Source organism: Hirundo rustica, chromosome 3 (genome assembly GCF_015227805.2).
Source record: "Hirundo rustica isolate bHirRus1 chromosome 3, bHirRus1.pri.v3, whole genome shotgun sequence".
In the NCBI taxonomy this organism is placed as follows: Eukaryota; Metazoa; Chordata; class Aves; order Passeriformes; family Hirundinidae; genus Hirundo; species Hirundo rustica.
The window spans coordinates 21,045,728-21,065,084 of NC_053452.1; the positions used below are offsets into that span (position 1 = coordinate 21,045,728).

General features: G+C 39.7%; 2 protein-coding genes across 5 annotated transcripts in view; one reads left to right on the top strand and one right to left on the bottom strand.

The window, feature by feature from the left end:
• SPATA17 (spermatogenesis associated 17) overlaps positions 1-14,038 on the bottom strand; it is an 86,050-nt gene extending 72,012 nt beyond the window's left edge. The window contains exons 1-4 of the mRNA XM_040059449.2: positions 13,965-14,038; positions 9,848-9,937; positions 7,540-7,621; positions 1,934-1,984 (exon numbers count right to left, since the gene is read on the bottom strand). Coding sequence (XP_039915383.1) covers positions 1,934-1,984; positions 7,540-7,621; positions 9,848-9,937; positions 13,965-14,032 — 291 coding nt within the window. The 5' untranslated portion in view covers positions 14,033-14,038. The remainder of the gene's footprint in view (positions 1-1,933; positions 1,985-7,539; positions 7,622-9,847; positions 9,938-13,964) is intronic.
• A 253-nt stretch (positions 14,039-14,291) lies between these two features.
• Positions 14,292-19,357, top strand: part of GPATCH2 (G-patch domain containing 2) — a 119,168-nt gene continuing 114,102 nt past the window's right edge. For all 4 annotated transcript variants that reach the window (XR_005700175.2, XM_040059946.2, XM_040059949.2 and 1 more), the window contains exon 1: positions 14,292-14,517. Coding sequence is in view for 3 of the 4 variants with exons in the window: in XM_040059946.2 (XP_039915880.1) it covers positions 14,462-14,517 (56 nt within the window). In the remaining variant the exon portion in view is untranslated. The remainder of the gene's footprint in view (positions 14,518-19,357) is intronic.

Below are 19,357 nucleotides of genomic sequence, written 5' to 3' on the forward strand. Positions count from 1 at the left end.
AATTTTAGAAGGTAAAACTGATAGCTCTGATCACAATCAAGTAAATCCAGAAGGACAAGATATCTGTAGTGGCTTCAAAACTATGAGCATGTGTATGCCCTCAATGATACTTCAAATGTCAAAACTGAAACTGTCTTTCTAAAGAGTCACTATAAACTGAAATAAATTGTTAATAATACCATGAGACAAAACTACGTGGTTAAATAGAAAAAGATTCACAGTTATTGTTATGTTTTTGGATCACTGAGTTATATTAATCATGAATCAAGCTCATGATGTGTGAATATAAGGAACTGTTGGCTTAGGAAGCCTAAAGTTTGAGCACACATCACCTATGCAGAAACTCAACAGGCATGATTTGCTATTGGACCTTGGTTAGTTCTTCAAGAAACAAAACAGAAAAAAACCCATAAGCATGGAATGTTTCAGATTGGCAGGATTTTAAGTCTGCTCTGCAGATATGGCTGCAGAGAATCAGATTCTGACATTTGCAACTAAATAAAGATCTGTTCTATTGTTTTCTACTGATTTAAATTTCCATTAAAGAAAAGGACATGACTGAAAAAAACGGTACTTTGAAGATTTATATCACCTAATGATTCAACATTATATTTCCATTACAAATGAATGGGAACACATTCAGTTTCTTTTAAAAATGAAAGACCAAATGCAAAACTCCATTTGACTAGAATACATAATTACCTCTGAAATTCGGTCTTCAAATGCCTTCTAGGAGTACAGAGGCAACTTTTAAGAGCTAACTTACATCTTATGTTTTCTCACTGCTCTCAGCTGCATGAGTAAACAGCATTTATCCACTGCAGAATACTTTCAAACTGGCTAAGTAAGGAATGAACAATAACAACACAAAAAGGTACATTTGTGAGGTATTAAACTGCTGTTAAACACCTTCAGTTCTTTAACTTGCCCCAAACATAAGGCTGCTTTGCGCCTTTGAGAGAACCAGATCTAAGCAAAACACCTGATGAGTACAAATCACTTGAGTGAGTTATTCTGGACTCAGAGAGGCCACAAAATTAAAATCCATTCCAAGAATTTTCTTATTCTACACGAGTTTCCCTGAGTTAATCCTGGTTAATCTCTACTGTCACCATATTCCTATATATAGCAGAATTCAAAAAGTAGGGTGCTTGGCCTAAAAGGATACAGGCCTGTAAAGTAAAGCAGCTTTCTATCACGAAATGAAAGAAATAAGTATCATAAAAAGATTAAATCCCAAAAATTATTTTATGTTTCTCCCATATTTGTTTTACATATTTCAAGTGAAGTTTCAAAGGTCGGGGCGGGGGGGGGAAGCTAGTTTCTAGTTAAATATGTTTTGCAGCTTCACCCACAATAAACTTCATTTGCTGTAGATTCATTGAAGTATTGAAGTTCAAGGTCTGTTTATACTCTTCTTCATCTCGCAAAATTCACTCATAATATCATCGAGATCAGTCCAGTTCCACCTCTATGTTTAAGAAATGAAATTGCCCTCCCTAACTCTTGAGATCCAATACATCAAATGTCATGTACTAACAAGAGAAAAAGCACAGCCACATCAACAAGATTAGAAGCCCTGTAGTTTGTCAGAATTGTAAATATATGTCTACATTTGTAGAACAAATGTTCTTACATTTGTAAGAACACTGACAGATAGAATGTTTGGGTGTTTTATCAGTATCATACATGATAAGGTCCAATGGACATTTAAATGGGACAAGACACATTCAGGTACCTCAAATTCAGCTACAGTTTTCAAATACAACCCTGACTACTCAGCATAACTTTAATTTTTAACTATGTAGTGTTTCCTGCTCTTGCCATCAGCATATCAATCAAATGTATATTATTCTGCTTTGCTCATTTTATTAAAAGCAAATTCGGAGCACAATTGACTTTTCATTTGTTTAACAAGTGAAGAAATATTTACCCTGACAGCCATTTCATTGTAGAATTTCAGCTTCTTAATAAAATATGCTCTCTGTGAATCAAGAAAAAAAAAAAAAAAAGATGGCATATATTTCAGTTACACAAAGACAGTCCTGCTATTTTTACATATAAAAGATAAGAATCTTTATACATAATACATAATAAGAGTTCTAGGCTTAGAGAGAATAAAATCAAACTTTGTATTGAAGAGATAGGCTTCCTAATACATAATGCAGGCTTAACCAGAAAAATCTATGGTAGTCAAACTAGGAGCTAATGGAGATATATGATCATAAAATGCTCTCCGCTGAGTTTGATAATCAATGGTGCTCTACTGAGAGTAGAATAACAAAGCAGAAATATTCACAAGTGCTGGTGACATGTAGTATTGTATGATTTATTCACTGGGGTTCTTTTAGCCAAAACTCACAGAAACATAAAAGGAATTCATATTTCAAGATGTCTGGTTTAATGAAAAATTCAGAGAAATGCTGTCTTCAGTCGGAATCGTTCAAGGATGCGGATGCAGTGATGGAGCAAAATTGTGCCTTCCAACCATCTGTACTAAATGTTATGTACTTAGCTGCCTCCCGAGTAATCGTTGGGAATTTTGTTTCATTTAATATTCATTTTAACATCATAAAATCATAAATACAATGATACTATGTTACAGTGAATCCCCTGATATAGAAAACATTTCCTGAAGTCCTGGTTTCCTTCCAATAAAGTAGAATTCCTCTCATAGTGAACGAATCCCCTATTATACTAAGCAATCACTTGGCAGCATAGGTTATTTTAATGGATACATCACTTTAAACTAAGCTTTCACATCTGTTCCGCCCTCTAATTACAAATGCAAAATGAACATAATTCACAATTGTATCATAAAAAGTAAAATATAAGTACTTTGAATGCAAGAGTATGTCCTTTATTTAGCACAACATGCAGCTTTTATGTGTTTCTCATGTTTTAGACACAAATCAAAGGCAAAAGTGCTTTCCCCTGATATAGTGGTTTTCTCCCCCATGGCAAACAGGAATTCACTATAAAAGGGTTTCACTGTAATTAGTGTTATTTGAATTGCCTAGTCTGATCCAAAGCAAATTGTCTGTGGAGAGCAGCAGGACTGGATTATTTATCAACAGTCTGGGCAATTAAGAAACAGTTGGCTGCAATATGTTATTTACAAATGAACACAATGATGCTACTTCATTTTAAATTCTCCTTCTTCATTACATTAAGCAAGGCATAATTCCTGCAGTTTAATTAAGGTGCATTTTAAATGTTCACTTTAATATCATACCAATCTACTAATAATGGAAACAGTACAAAAGATATTTCTTATGTGAAAGAAAATCACAGAATTGTTTAAGTTCAAAGAAGTTTTACGTGTGCGTGTGGATGTGTATGCATACACATAGATATATACATATATATATTCAAGGGAAAATCTACCCCAAATGTACAAATTATAATAAACAATGGACTGTCTTTCTCCCCTTTATTCTCCATAAGTATTTACTGAGTGATAGAAACAGTAGATAGCTAATAATGGATTGAAATAATGGTTGCCTAACTTAAGCATATCCCTAAAGTGCTTGATTAAATTGATAAAATTTTGGTTTGCAGCTCATCTTTTCTTTCTTTGGAACGGAACATAAGAGTTACCACACTACCAAACAGATCAAATACATTTTAATGGAAGTTTAAAGTGTTCCTAAGCTTAAAATATTCATCAGATTTCTGTCCATCAGTGATTAAACTAAACAATTTTTACACCTTTTTATTTATTCTTCTCATATTTGAAGGCTGTGAGCACTTAGGTCTGAATGCATCCCATTTCATTGAAGAACATAAATTGGAGACTTAACACCACTAATGCTCTTTATATCTTCCATACTGAGAGACAATGTGGGACCACTTTGAGCTTGGCCAAGTATTGAAGAACTCCGTCTACTATTCACAGAGACAGTCAATGGCAACTAAGGTCTGATCTTGCACACCCCACCAAGGTGTGAGAAATACAGGCCTTACTCTACCACCACTTAGGAGGGTCACTGAAAACAAGAAGGAACTTACACATTCCTGATTTTACTCAACTCTTGCTCTAAATCACAAGTCTCCCAAATACAGAATTGCTCATGCAACTTTATTCTTGTACCAAAAGCCAAAGGCTTTTGCAAATGTATTTGCCCTCTGCTTTCTAACACTGATTAGAAAGTTCTGCTATTACAAATGATGGCAAAGGTGCTCATGGCTATTCACGAAAACAAAGTCATAATTTAGTGCTTCAACCCAAGTCTATGTTTATGTGCTCTCCTAAGAAACAAAAGATTCTTCCCTGAACTGGGCCCAGCCTGTCCAGAAGACTCCTTTCTTATGCTTAAGTGTAATTTTGTGCAGTTCAGGCCATTGGATTGCCCCTCGCTTTTTCACTGAGTTCTAATTCAAAGGTGTCATTGCCAGGTTGACTCTCTGGAAAGAATCACTTTCCCATCTCGATCATGTGCCACCTCTACTTTCGAGCCAATATGTCTTTGTCATGAAGTCTGATGTTAATATGCAGGACTTCCTACCAGCTTACCTTAAATGTAGGTTTTCAAACATATTTGAAGCCTTATATATATATAAAATTATATAGTATTTTATATATATACCTATATTTAAAAACGTGCTTGGGGATGATCTATCAATGTGTTCTGATTAGCTTTTGCTTTAAAGAGTTAATACAAAATAACAAACTCAAATAGAACCAGGAATTGTTGAGTTTGAGAGTGAGATTGAGTTTGAGAGAAGAAAGCAACACATGGTCCAAATTGTGAATGGGGTCATAGTGTATTTTGAGGGGTTTTGTAGAGCAAATAGGCATTTGTCTAATTCCTATGGGACTGGAACTATTTAAAACTGCTTGTTGACTTGAAGCTAAATCACTTAGGCTGGTGTCAAATTATGTAAGATAAAATATTTACTTCTCTCAAATGCATCTCCTTCCAAAGTAAACTGAAAAAATGGACATCATGCATACCAGCTTTATGTAACAATGAAATGTTACAATTGCTCTTGCTTTAGCAAATAATTCCTTGGCTTTGAGAAAAGAGTAATTAAAAAAAAAAATGCACAGTTTGTTTCATGTTCTGGTGTTTGCCTAGTTCTAAAATTCATACCTTCCTGCAGGTCAAGCAAACTTTCAGAATCCAACACAATCAATGTAACCAAGTTTTTAAGAAAACTATAGGAGAGCAGTTCTTAATTTCAGCTTGAGATTAATTGGGAAACAAAGCTTTATATCAAACCACCTATATTTAGAATAGAAAGGCACATAACTTTAATCACATAAATACCATTAATTGTTGTTTGGTTGGGGTTTTTTTGGTTTTTTTTTTTTTTTTGGTTTTTTTGTTTTTTGTTTTTTGGTTTTTTTTTTACCAAATATATATCTTAACAATCAAAGGAAGAGGCACTAGAGGAGAAGCAAATGAAATACTAGTGGTGATGCACATATGGACAGCCAATCTGATGAGCCTCAGCCTTTGTTATTTTCCGCATCAGTACCATTCACATTTCACAATTTTGAATATAATCATTAAAATGATTTATTATCAAGCAATCATGAGCATTTTGTGCATATGCTTTGCCTTGTTTGCTGGCAGCAGATACCAATCCAATCATCAGCAGACAAATTTTAAAGTGACCAGTGTACTTAAGGAACTATAATGCCAAATGCACCACTGTGTTTCATAGTCAGGAATCATTACAACAGTTATTAGCAAGAGTTCATTGCAAACATTGCCTAATCCTTTAACTTGAAAGTTACATTAAGCTGCTGAGATTTTGCTTTTTACATATTCCAAGTTCAGCCATTGAGTAAAGATAGTAAAACAACAACTGTAAGGTATTAACCCACACTTTAAGTCCACCCCAAGACACACTAAATACCACAGTCCAAAGGGAGTAGAATGTGTCTTTTCGTCTGATACTTGTGTGATACTCAGGTTGGCTTCCAATCAAGCAGTCCTATTTAGTCTTCTCCAGTCAAAGAGATGGCAAGAACAGAATGTAGTGTTTGAAGGAAAAAGATCATTTCCTGTGCTGATTGCTGTAAAATTTGTAAGCTTTCTAATGAGATTCTCTTCTTCTAGAGCCCTGGCTAGCCCTGGATAAGTACTGCAACCCAGAAATTGGATGAATTCATGATCTGATTTAGAATGTTTGTAGCAAGTTGCAGAATATTTTGTCCTACATAGTTCCACAGACTTCAGATTTGGCAAGTTTTTCAGTTATGTCTATTTGAAGTACTAAATATGCCCAAAGTTTTATTGACTAAAGATTTCACTTTATTTTTCAGGATTATATTCAAGAACAGAAAGCTGAGGGGAGTTTATGATGTTTGCTCTCTCAGGTTGGTGATTACAGGAAATCTGTTTGATCACATTGATTTCTTCCTCCCCTTGTCCCAGTGACTGCACAGATCCTTTCTTTTTATTAACAAATTTTGAGATTGATTATCATGTCTCTCTTCTACAGAAGATTTCCTTGATTAAACAAACCTTCCTTAAACTCAGGAACACTATTCATCTGAAGTCCTACTTTTTTCAAAATACGACCCAATGCAACCACGCAGCTATCTGCTTTGTATTCAAGAATCACTGTCAGAAGATGAGTGAAAACCACAGACTGAAAGGATGGCTCATGATTTATTAGTTAAGCCAGTTAGTAAGTTGGAAAAGAGAAAATCTTTACATAGATTACTGATAGACTTGGGGAAAAAATAAATGATCTTTCAGGTACACAAGTCCTGCTACTTGAAAACATAGTTTAGTAGGGGATACGAACTTTGGTTTGTAATATATGATTTATTATAGTTCTTTTTTTTATTTCTGAATTATCTGTTTTGACTTAAAAGCAGCAATTTAACAAAATTAATCAAGCATGAATGACTAACAAGTTTAACAGTATTGTAAAACAATAATGTAAATTGATAAATTAGTGAAGTAAACCACATATTTTTATGTTAAATTATTTTCTTCTTAGTCCCCTAAACCTGTTAACAGAGGTTTTAGCTTGTATGCTATCACACACTTCTGCTCTCTTCAGGTCCATCACGGGAATTAGACTGACTGTGATCTGCTGTGTGCCTTAAGGCAAAACCTCAAATACTTCAAGGTTCATTAAGTAAGAAATTTAAACCACTAAAACATAAAATAGCAATGTGTAGGCACATTGGCTTATTTAATTTTCAAAATTAAAAGTTCTGTCAGGTAAAAAAAAAAAAAAAAAAAAAAAAAAAAAAAAAAAAGGAACAAAGCATCTTGTAAAGCTCCAATCCTGCAATTAGCATCATGTGGGCAGACTTCTGCATGAGCAGATCTCATTGCTGGTTTGGGGACCAATACTCCAGAGCTGCAAACACTAAAACACTGCCTTAACTTGACTGTTATGAGTAGGCTCGCTGAAATTAATGGTGCTTTTCATTACAGTAAAGAGTGTCTCTGTGTGTACAAAGGATCAAGTTTCGGGTTTTTAACTTCATGATGAGTGAGTGAATGAATTATTCATATGTATTCTGCGTATAATAACCAAACAAAATTTTAAAAAGTACTTTTCTACCTCCACTATTTCTCTGAAGTTTTTTCTTCTTAGATAACCTCTCCACCACTTCTGTATCAAAATCGCCATTTCGCTCAGATGTCTAAAATGAAACATATTAACAAAATAATTAGTTTTACAGACTTCAGACCTATCAACTTTTCTTTTCATAATAATACAAATAACATAGTGTATTATGCATAATACAAATGACCACTACAAGCATACTTTATACATATACATATATATATGCTCATACATATATACCTATGCACATAAACACAGACCATTATATACATATATTTATTCATACACATATACTTTTTTTAAAAAAAACATGGGTTACTGCAGACTTACCTGTATCCTATTAGAAAAGTTTAATGGAAAAACTTTACAAATTTAATTTGCATAATAAATTGTTTTATTTTCATGTTTTTAACCAACAGATCTGATCAGTTCAGAATTTTTTCCGTCACATGCAACATTTTCACAGCTGTACCTTTTTTAACTCTTAGACAAAACTTACTGACACTTCGATTTCTAGATTCTTATTCACTTTTAGACACCTTTTTGCTTTTATAAAATTACACCTAGTTTAATTGTGAATATTTACTTTGCCCTTAATTCATTAATTAAGTAATTTATAGGCATATGTTGTTACTAAAAATTTCATTATAGATATCACATACATTTTCACAGAAAATGACAGAGTCATTACTTTGGGACTGCCTAGAAAAAGCTGTACAGGAGATTATTCAGACCACCTAACTGTGGACATCAAACTTTTAAGCCTTGCCCTCCACTTAATGAAGGTAGTCTTTGGGTAATTCAAAACATTAAGAACTGGCTTCATTGAGCCTGTGCTCCTAAGTAAGCCACAGACAATCACAGAATGATAGAATCAATCAAGGTTGGAAGAAATCTTCAAGATTATCTAGTCCAGATGTACACCCAGCACACATAACCATCCCTAAATCATATTCCCAAGTCCAGACACATCTGGAACTCCAGGAGATGGTGAGTCTGCCATCTTCCCAGGCAACTCATTCCAGTGCCTAATCACTCTTTTATTGAAATTTCTTTTTTCTAATATCTCATCTGAACCTTCTGTGATGCAGCTTAAGTGCATTTCTTCTAAGTGCACATAATGACTTCGGCCTATGAGGGAAATATTGGCCATTAAGTAGTAAATGTTATTAAAGCTAATAATTCTTTAGGTTTCATACAGTAGGTCTGGATGATGTACAACTACTTGCAACAGGCAAGAGGTCAAACTAGAAGATGTAACAATCCTTCTTCCTCAGCCACCTTGTTTTACGAAGATACAGAAGTTTGAGCAGATGAGTTTGGCCAGTTGGGCTTATTACATAAAATATGGAAGAGGGCTTTCTGGGAGAATGGACCAACCACAGTTTCCAGGAAATTTGTAACAATGTTTTATATCATAGAATCACTAAGGTTGGAAACTACCTCCAAGATCAAGTCCAGTGTTGACAGAGCATTTCCCAGAACACAGCTGGTGAAGGTCCTTGAGGGGAAGCCACATGAGAAGCAGCTGAGCTCACTTGGTTTGCTCAGGCTGAAGGAGACTGAGGAGAGGTTTCAGCACAGTCTACACCTTCCTCACAAGGAAGAGGAAGTCTACACCTTCCTCACAAGCAGAGAGGCAGGCACTGATCTCTCCTTTCTGGTGACCAGTGACAGGACTTGAGGGAGTGGCCTGAAGCTGTGTTGGGAAGATTTACATTGGATATCAGAAAATGTTTTTCATTCAGAGGGTGGCTGGGCACCGGAATGGGCTTCCCAGAGAAGTGGTCACAGCCCAATCATGCCAGAGTTCAAGAAGTGTTTGGACACTGCTCTCACACACATGGTGTGACTCTTGGGACTGTCCTGTGTAGGGCCAGGAGATAGACTTTGACGATACTTGTAGACCCTTCCAACTCAGGCTCTTCAACGATTCTATATGAAAAGTCTCTGAAAGAGCATAACCAAGAGACATCTAGTTGTTTCTTTTTCTTCCAGTCATAACATAATTTCTTAAACAATACTGTGTATCTATTCTGAAGATAATTTCCATGCCTTCTAGCATCATGCCTTTTTAATTGCATACAGCTCTGAAAGTAAAAATTTATTATTTCTTACACTGCCGCAGCATATATTTAATTCTGTTCAAAAACTGGGTAACAGTTATTGCCTTTTTTTTTTTTTTTTCTTTTTTTTTTTTTGTCAAAACGCTCCAATTTTATTAAAATCAAGTAATGCCATGAGAAATTTTGAGGAAAAATTTAATGCTGAAACATGGATTAAGATAGGCTAAATATATTACCTCAGATAGGCTCTGACTCTGCATGCTCGAAACCAGCGCTGGATCTTGACAGCAGCTTTGTGCTTTGTTTTTCGGTCTTCGTCTATAGCTCTGAAAACATAAAAGTAGTAATACTTCTCAGCATGGTAATGTGGAACCAAAGCAAAAATATTATTCTAAATATGTTTTATTGTTGCAGCTTGGGAACCTTTTCACCAGGTTTTTTTTACTTTTAATTCTACATAATTCAGTGGTAGTGCAGAAAAATATAATTTACATTTTTTGCATATGAAGGTATCAAAGAATATTGCAGCACAAAGAGGATGTAAGTTTTGGGAGTGGGTATTACTTATTCCCATACAATATTATATACAAGTCAGCACATCACATGGACTTCTTGCACTGTAGGTGAAGGATGGGAATAATGCTTTAACGACAATTAGGCCTGAGTTACAACAAAAATCACGTAACTGTATAAAACTGTGAATCTACAGTGCTTGTGACAAAGCTAAATGTTATGTAAGGAAAACCATGAATCTGGAAGAGATTAAGGAAATACATCACTAGTCTGGAGAAGACTTTTCAGAGAGTTCAGGAGGAAATCATTACCATTGTGAGTTTTCAATGCTGAGGGGTAGAACTCAGTAGTTTTTATTCTGTTTGTTTCAAAACATCAGTAACTCTCAAGTCTTTGAACTTAAAATTAAATTTTAATTTCCATTGATTTTTATTCTTTCTCATTTTTATCAGAAACATACTCACTCACCAAATTCTTTAATTTGTTACATCTTACAAAAAATAACAATTAGGTTACTATTAGTTTTCTTAATTAGCTCTCCTAACAAAATTTCATGTCAACATTAATTGCCTCAGTAAATACCAACAAGATTATTGTTTATCTGATAAATTAGGATTATCCTCATTTCTGCAAATGAAATGAATTGCAGATTTACTACCAGAGATCAAAAAACATTAGCTCCACTCATATCATCTGGTGCATCATGTGCTCCCAAATCACATTAACTGGGCACAAATTTTCACTGTCTGATGTGCATCAGACATTCTCAATGCCTGAAAACTGGGAAACAGGCTTTTTTACCTAAAACCACAAGATGAATAGTTTTCAAAACCAGCTAGAGAGTCTTCTTGTTGCTTTCCTGAGCGGTTTCTCAGTCTTCACAGGAAGCATACACCTCCAGAATACTTTTACTTAGATGAAAATGATTTTGATCAAAAGGGTATGAGCAATTAGGCCCTGGACAGGCAGGCACAATTGCAGCCTGGAAATGAAGGGGACGTGGGACTGGCTGTGTCAGAGGTGCCAGCTCTAAACCCAGCCCTACCCACTTGGCAATGACAAGCCTTCTGGAAGAGCAGAAGCCTTCTCCTTTCTTACTCCCTGATAGTTTTCTTCTACTTGGCATTGAGTCTTGCCTGGCCAGGATGGGGTAGAATTCCTTGTAAAGTTTATTGAAGCAAACCAGCAACAAATTTGTTTTTCTCACAGGATAGTTTCACAAACACTTCCAGCTGCCCTTGCCAGCAGAAGTGTTTCGAGGTGTTTCAGGCAGGTATCTGCCCTTTTGATCAGATTGCACAGTTGTCATACTGTGATCGCGACACGCAAAGAAACCACACGGAGAAGAGAGACTTGCAGGGCAGAGATGTTCCTCCGAGAGAGCCCAAGGCTGAGCCAAGGCTGAGAGTCCCTCTGCCTGTTCATATCTTACTTTTTATACATTTGTAGGTCTGGCTGTGGATTGGCTTCTGGAGTTATCACCTCCCAGCCAAATGGCCAGACCAACTGTCAGTTACAATTGTTTTCAGGTTAGAAATATGCAAACAAAGGACAGAGAGTGAAAAACAAAGGATTTGTTTATGGTACATGTGTGAGAAAAGGCAAAAACTGCTACTAATATTGTACAGAAGCTAAAAAGTCTGACTCTATCTTATGAACAATCAAAAGGCTTTAAAAAAAACTCAGAAAAACTAGGGTGACAGTCATACTGCTTGAATTAAGCTCTTGAGAGTCACAGATACTTCTCAAAGGCTGTACTGAAAGTTAAAAAGGCGTACTCGAGCACCTGACATATAGATACTACAGTAAAGTAGGTTCTTGAATGAGTAGAGTGATGAAATTGTGCAACACTTAAGAGAATGAATTAATGAATCTTGTATATTCTAATCCTCATGCTGAGGGTATTTCTTAAAATGCAGGTTTATGGTATTCTTGCATTGTGGCATCATTGGGCAAGGTCTCCCGCAGAAAGGTGATTTCCCTGAAAAGCCACTTTAGGACACCTCATACCTCTCACATAAACAGAGTTCTGCATAAAGGACAACAGGAATGTTATTAAGATCAGAAAAACATTATTAAGACTTGTTGCTGTGCTAAACCCTTTGGATCCTCTCATTTGCATTCTCAGCTTCAAATCTGAATTTTCTGAAACTGACAGATCCTAGCCCATTCTTAAAAGGGAAACAATTCATTTTTGGAGAGCTCTGCCAAAAAACAAATCCCCAAACATCAAGCATGCTGCCCTCCAATGGATTTCCAAGTCTGGCTCAGACTGCTCTTTTGAACCTGAAATATGTGAAATACAAGCAGAGCCCCCTATAACTGATGTTTGTTTAGTGAACTGCTGTGTGTACAGCCACAAGAGTAGGAGCAAAAGTTCAGGCAAAGAACAGAAAAACACAACACTTTACATGCAGGTAGGACTTGATCTCTGTAACTTTTAGTGATGTTCAGGAGTTTTGTTATTCATGCTAATGATGCTGTAATTAGATTCAAAAATAAATGATTCATTAATTAGTGAAGAAAAAAGTCACAACTATGCTAAACATGTTCGGTGGTTTTTTATGCTGGAGTTTTTGCACTACACATACAGCAACAGTGCAGCTGAATAAAAGTATTTATAGAACAAATCACAGCAATATTTAAGTAAGTCTTACAACTTTTAATTTCCTAAAATCTGCTCTGGGAAAAGTTGGCCACCACCATTATGGGAGTCAGAGAACATGGCACAAACCATCCCAGTTGGTGAGGACAAGGGTAACAGATCTGATGTGATCTCTTTCAATCAACTTTTCAAAAATCAAATAAAATTTAAGAAAAAAAAAAAAAAAAAAAAAAGTAGTGTTCTTGCAAGAAGACAAACATCCAGGCACAGTCACAGATGTGAGCCACGAGAGCGGGGGCTGGCGTACCGCATCTTGAGGGATGCTCAGGGAATAACAGAGCCCCTAGGGCGGGACAGAGGCGGGAGGCTCCAGAGGCGGGACCGGGGGCTGGGAGAGGGCGGAACTTGCGAGGCTCAAGGCGTTTCAGGAGTTTCCAGAGGCTCCTTTCCCCTCAAAATTAGCGGTGGGAGGCGGGACACTCAGTATTTCCAGTGTCTAAACGGCCCCCTTAAAGACGCTGCGCCGCGGCCGCCAGATCTCAGATCGCTGTGGAAATATTGGGGAACAAGGCGGTGGGTTGGCACTCTCGGGAGGGATTTTAAAGCGAAAGTTTCACAGAATCGTATACTCACAGAGTGCGTCAGGCTGGAAGGGACCACCGTGGGTCATCCGGTCCAGCCTCCGTGCTCAAGCAGGCTCATCCCATTGCACACAGCACAGGATCGTGTCTAGATAGTTACTGAATATCCCCGCTGAGGGAGACCCCCCACTCTCTCTGGACAATCTGTTCCAGTGCTCGGTCACTGCACAGTAAAGATCTTACTCATATGATTGAACTTGCAGTGCATCCGGTTTCTACCCTTTGTCATTTGTCTTATTGCTTGGCATCACAGGGAAGAGCCCGGTCCATCCTCGTCACGCCCTGCCTTCAGATTCTTAGAGACACGGAGGAGGTTCTCTTTCACTCGTCTCCTTGCGAGGCTGAACAGGCCCAGCTCCCTCAGCCTTCCCCCGTAAGAGGGATGCCCCAGTTCCTTTATCACCTTCATAGCCTTCCACTGGACGTTCTCCAGGAGCTCCTTGTCTCCCTTGTACTGAGGAGCCCGGAACAGGACAGTTTCCAGGGAGACTGCCTCCATCTCGTTGCCGGCGGAAAGCGGGGCTCACCCACCCGTCCGCCCCAGCCTAGCATAAGGCGGTGTATCCCGCCCCACCACCGGCACGGCCCCAGTACCTGTTCGCAAGGAAATACTCCTCCCGGAGTACCTCCAGCTTCTCCTGAAGCCGAGCCAGGGCGGCCATGCTCCCTCCCTCCCCCCGCCCTCAAGACGCTGCCGCCATGGCAACGGGACCGTCCCACTGCGCTCGGGCGCGGGGGTGTCGCTGCTCCCGGCGGCCCCGCAGCCCTGCACGGGCAGGGCTCCGAGGGCAGCGGCAGCTCCGCGGAGCTCTACCGAACCCGAGGCGGGGGTGCCAGAAGGGACACGGCCTTTCTGGGCAGCGGCGGAGCGAGGGAAGCGAAGAGACGAGGTGGTCGCGTCCGGCTTCCTCCGGTGTCGCTGCTGCTTCCGGGCTCTCATCATGGGGGACTGAGGAGCAGCGCCGGCCGCCCGCGCCCTCCCCGCCCGGCCCGAGCCCTCCCACCCTCGGCCCCCGCTCGCCTCCCCTCGCCCAGTCTCTGCGAAGCGGCGCCAGCCTCCTCGGGGAGCGGCCGGGGGAGGCGCCGGGTTCATGTTCCGGGTCGCTGAGCCTACCCCGACCCGAGCTCAGGCGGCGAGGAAGAGCTGGTAAGCCCGGGGGGACACACGTGTCCGCCGCCCCTGCCCGGCCGCGGGGCCGCTGTCTGCGAGAGGCGGCCCGGACACCCGCCACGGGCGGGGCCTGGGAACGTGGGGACGAGTGGTGGCCTCGCTCCGGCCCGGCCTCCCCGCTGCTGCCCCTTTCGCTGGGGGGAAGGTGATGGAGCCCGCCTCAGGTCCCCAGGGACGAGGGGCTGGAGGTCCCAGAAGTGCCACTGTCGTGTCTCGGCGGCTGGACGCGCTTATGAGCGAGCGAGCAGTGGGCTGGAGGAAGAAACTTCCACGCCTTGTTGAAAAAAGAACAGCGGGCGAAAGATTAATCAAAACTTTTGTCCCAAGCTTAGTTAGGTTTTCCTGTGTTTGTGTTTTTCCAGTAGTGGTAGACTCTCTAAGGCCTAAAGCCCCTGCAGCGTGTGCTGCTGAGCATCCAGCGCCGTGTGTGTTTCCTGCTCTAAAGCTTTTCTGCTGTAAACCAAGAATCAACAAGTGCTGCTGTAGCCATCGAGCAGGGAAAGTATGGGTAGTTGTCCCGCAAAAATGTTCACAGATTTAGTGTTTCATGTAATTCCTTATGCTAGCATAGTGACCTCAAAAGCCTCAAAAATAAAAATATTATTTTTATTATAGCACTGTAAGGAAGGAAGGAAGGCTGAGGAACAGACTAGAAAAGGTCAGTTCTCTTAGCAGGCCGTGGAGATATAAATGCTGGTAGTGGAAAGAGTTGATGAAAGCAAGATGTTCCAAGCAACCAGCTGGGAGGCCTTTCATTTTCTTCCTGAAATGCTGGGTATCTTGTAATATGTTTAGGATCAACTGGTGTGTTTAGCTTCTTACTCGTTTCACTTATTAATGGAAGCAAGGAGGATTGTGATGGGGTTTTGTTTGTGGGTTTTTTTCCAAAGATTGATAAACATCTTCTAGAGGGTATGTTTCATATACATATACCGGCTAGTAAATTTCCCAGCTGAAATAGATTTGAAATAGATCTGAAATAGATTTCCTTTCATCTTTTTCTTAGTTTCTTTTCTGGGGATGGGGAGGAAGAGAAATAGAAAGGTTTAGTGCTTTCTTTCTCCTCCGCTTTTGCTGATACCACCTTTTTTTTTTTTTTTTTCCCTGTGGATATTTTTTCTCTACGTTTCTCTAAATGAGAAAACTTTCAAGGAGTGATTTTATTTGCCCAGATGATAATTTTTTGCTAGAAAACGCTTTCTGGTGTTGCTAGGCATCCAAATTTGCCTGGTTTAATATAGCTTCTTTCTGTAATTCAGAATGTTTCAGAGAATGAGGTATCCTCCAGTGGTACAAGTGTTTTTATTTTTGTTAGAGTATTAATGCTGCATATGGTAGAAACTTTGCTCAAGACATTCCAAACACGTATCTGTGTTCTGTCAAAGTCTTCACTATTTATTTGACCTGTCATTTGTCTTTAAATTTTACTATTTTGTGTCTACATAAGGTAATTTAATTCCAGAGACTTCTAGAGTAGCCCCCAGCAATGTGAGGTGTAGGCATATTTTTCTGTAATTGTTATCAGGCAATTATGATTTTTGGTTATGCTAGTACACTGCTCAGAGGAATTCAGTACAGAGGAAATTATTGAAATGTTCATTAAATATCTGACCACTCTTCAGAGCTGCTCCCTTATTCTTCTACACAAGTTATTTCAGAAGCTGTCTGTTAAACGAGGCCTATTTGAGTGGGATGCAGGAAGATACTTTTTCAATGTCTGATACTCAATGTGGAGAATTAAGAACTTGTGCATTCTAAAAATATTAAGATCCTAAAGAGGTGTGTAGGTTCAGAACAGCTACATAGTAAAATTTTTCACTTTGGGTGGTAAAGCTTCTCCAAAGCAGAATGTTTTTCATTTAAATTGTGAATTCATGTGGCAATATAAGAATAGTGTGCAGTTGGGATACTTGCTGGGCACTCTGATTCTATTGATAATGATTGTGGTGCTTTAGCATATTACCATGATTTGACAGGTCATGTGATTCTGCACCTTGACAATTAATTAATGAAGTCATACTTCTAAAAAGGGCAAGCATATCAGTAAATGGCAGGAATGGGATTGCAAGAATTGCTCCCTCTCATGATAAATTGCTCCAAATCTCATTTCTGGCTGACCAATTCATTTGTGTTAGAGCCTTGTTAAATGTGGTTCATGTCAGCATCTTTCTGACTGTGCCATTGCTCTGTACTGAACACTTTTTCCCTGTTAAATATGAGTAGACTGATAGTGTTTATTATTGTGCCTTATTAGATAAGCAGCTGTTTGAAAAAAGTCAGATGCACTTATTGCAGGTTAGCCTGGTCCTAATTTTTAGGGGGATCAGCAGTATAATAGGTGATAAAATTACATCATTCCTGAAACACTTTTTATTGTAAGGGACAGAATTACAGAAATGGTCAGGCTGGAAGGGGCCACAGTGGATGATCTGGTCCAACCTCCCTGCTCAAGCAGACTCATCCCAGAGTACAGGGCACAGGATTGCATCCAGATGGTTCTTCAGTATCCCCAGTGAGGGAGACTCTGCACTCTACCTAGTCAACCTGTTCCAGTGCTTGGTCACCTGCCCAGTAAGGAGGTTCTTCCTCATGTCAGGAAAATCCACAGATGCCAGAGGTTGATGTCCAAGAAGGAGACAGAGGAGTCCTGCAACTTTTTTTTTACTAAAAGGAGTGAGTCTACCAGGGAACGCACCTGTGGCGTTTTCTTTCTCGAGGTTTCAGAAGGCGCAGCCGCCTTTTATCCTAAACTCCCGGCCACACCTTGCCCTCTTCCTTTCCCCATTGGCTGAGGTACTAGGAAGGTACAGCCTTCCCTAAATGCCTACCATATATTGCCCCCTTGAACCTACTGTTTTACCCCAAAGTTCAGAAATACAGGCTTGTGCAGACCTGCCCCCCCCACCATGTTTCAGGAGCTGAGCTGTCTGGGCTCTGTAAGGAACTTGCTGCCCAGCTGTAGAGGCATTAAGCCCCATTTCAAAGATGTTAGCACTCACACCTTCCTCCATCAAATAGTTTGTAAAGACATTAGCTTTCCTCTCAATGCCTCCTCTTCTTATTTCTCAATTTGTCTTTACAAACCCTGGTTATTAACTTAACCCTTTCTAACAACCATTGAAACATGCCCTCACAACTTTTCCACGTCTAGTCCCTGCACCAGGTGTGGCAAGTAAATAGAGAATAAAGTAGACAATGACATTTCATATTAGTATTAGTCCATTAATTACTAGAGGTCCTTGTCTGTGGCTGTTGATAGCTGTGGTCTCCTGTTGTGTTCCTCCAGATGAGAAATCCAAACCTCTGGGGCATTAGAGACCTTGGCCCGAGTTTGATGGGTCCACCTGTGTTCAGCTGTCCTGGCTGCTGTCTCTGCTGTCCTGGTTGGAGGTTATGAACAACAAAGTCCAAAGGCAGCATCTGTGCTAACTGGGGCTTCCTGTTCAAGAAACCCCAAATGACGTCAAGTGACCCTTCCCAGGACTCCAATGACCTCAAGTTAAAATTTCATCAATTTCTGCCCATTGCCTCTTGTCCGATTGCTTGGAACCGTTGACAGGAGCCTGGCTCTGTCCTCTTGGCACCCTCCCCTCAGATACTGACAGACCCTGATGAGGTCCCCTCTCAGTTGTCTCTTCTTGAGGCTGAACAGGCCCAGCTCCCTCAGCCTTTCCCAGAAGGGAGAAGCTCCAATCCCTTGATCATCTTCATAGCCCTGTGCTGGATCTGCTCCATGTCTTATCTTAGGGTGAGGAGCCCAGAACTGGACACAGCATTCCAGGCCTCATCAGGCCTGAGCAGAGGGGTAGGATCACCTCCCTTGACTTGCTGGCAATGCTTTTCCTGATGCACCCCAGGATACCTTTGGACTTCTTGGTCAAAAGGCCCTGGTTGTTCAGGGACAACTTGTTGTCCACCAGGACCCCCAGGTCCCTCTCTACAGAGCTGCTTTTGAGCATGTCAGATCCATCTGACAGCCTGTGCTGGTGCACAAGGGTAAGGAAACTCCAGAAGGTTCTAAAGATATTTCTCAAATGCAGAGTTGGTACCAAGAATTAATGTCTGGTATGTGATTGGAGGAATAAAATGTTGAATAATGAATGTATGGATTCAAATATATAGGAGCTGCGTATTTGATATAGAAGAAGTTTGTAGACATTTCCAGCAAGTCTAGTAATTGTCTTTAATTGAGGAACAGTCACTTCCATATATTTTTTTTTTTCCCCAAGTTTTGTGAAACTTGTTTACATACATTACAGATTCCAGAAAAAGGAGAGTTGGCATACCTCGAAGGTGAGAGATAGCCTGGGATCTGAGGGTTGGTTTTCTCTTTCCATACGTAGATGTGCTCCAGCATAGTATCCTGGTTTGTCTCGAAAGTCTTCATCTTTTATAACTGTCTATCTCATATGAAAGTCAAAACCATTTAATTTCTGTAAATGTCTGTTCTGATACTGTCATATGAAAATCACATTTTTAAGTTCCTTTGGTCTGTAGCTCAGATTTACTTTGAATGTGTTGCCAATGTGTTACTTTACAGGAATGAGAATCCTCAGAAGTTGGAAAGTATTGAGCTTTTTTGGTAGGTAGCTCTTACACCCTGCAGTGATGGTTGATATGGAATGGAAGGGATAGCTTTGCATACCTGTGGTAGCTTCGCATACCTGGTGGTCCAGCAGACAGTGCCAAGGGACAGAACTAGGTGTGGATGTGGAACTGGATGCTTTGTCCACCTCTTAGCGATGGCTTTTTAAGGAGAGGGAGTTTAAATAGTCTAGGCACAACTTCAGTTTCTGCCCATAGAATCATTAAGTTT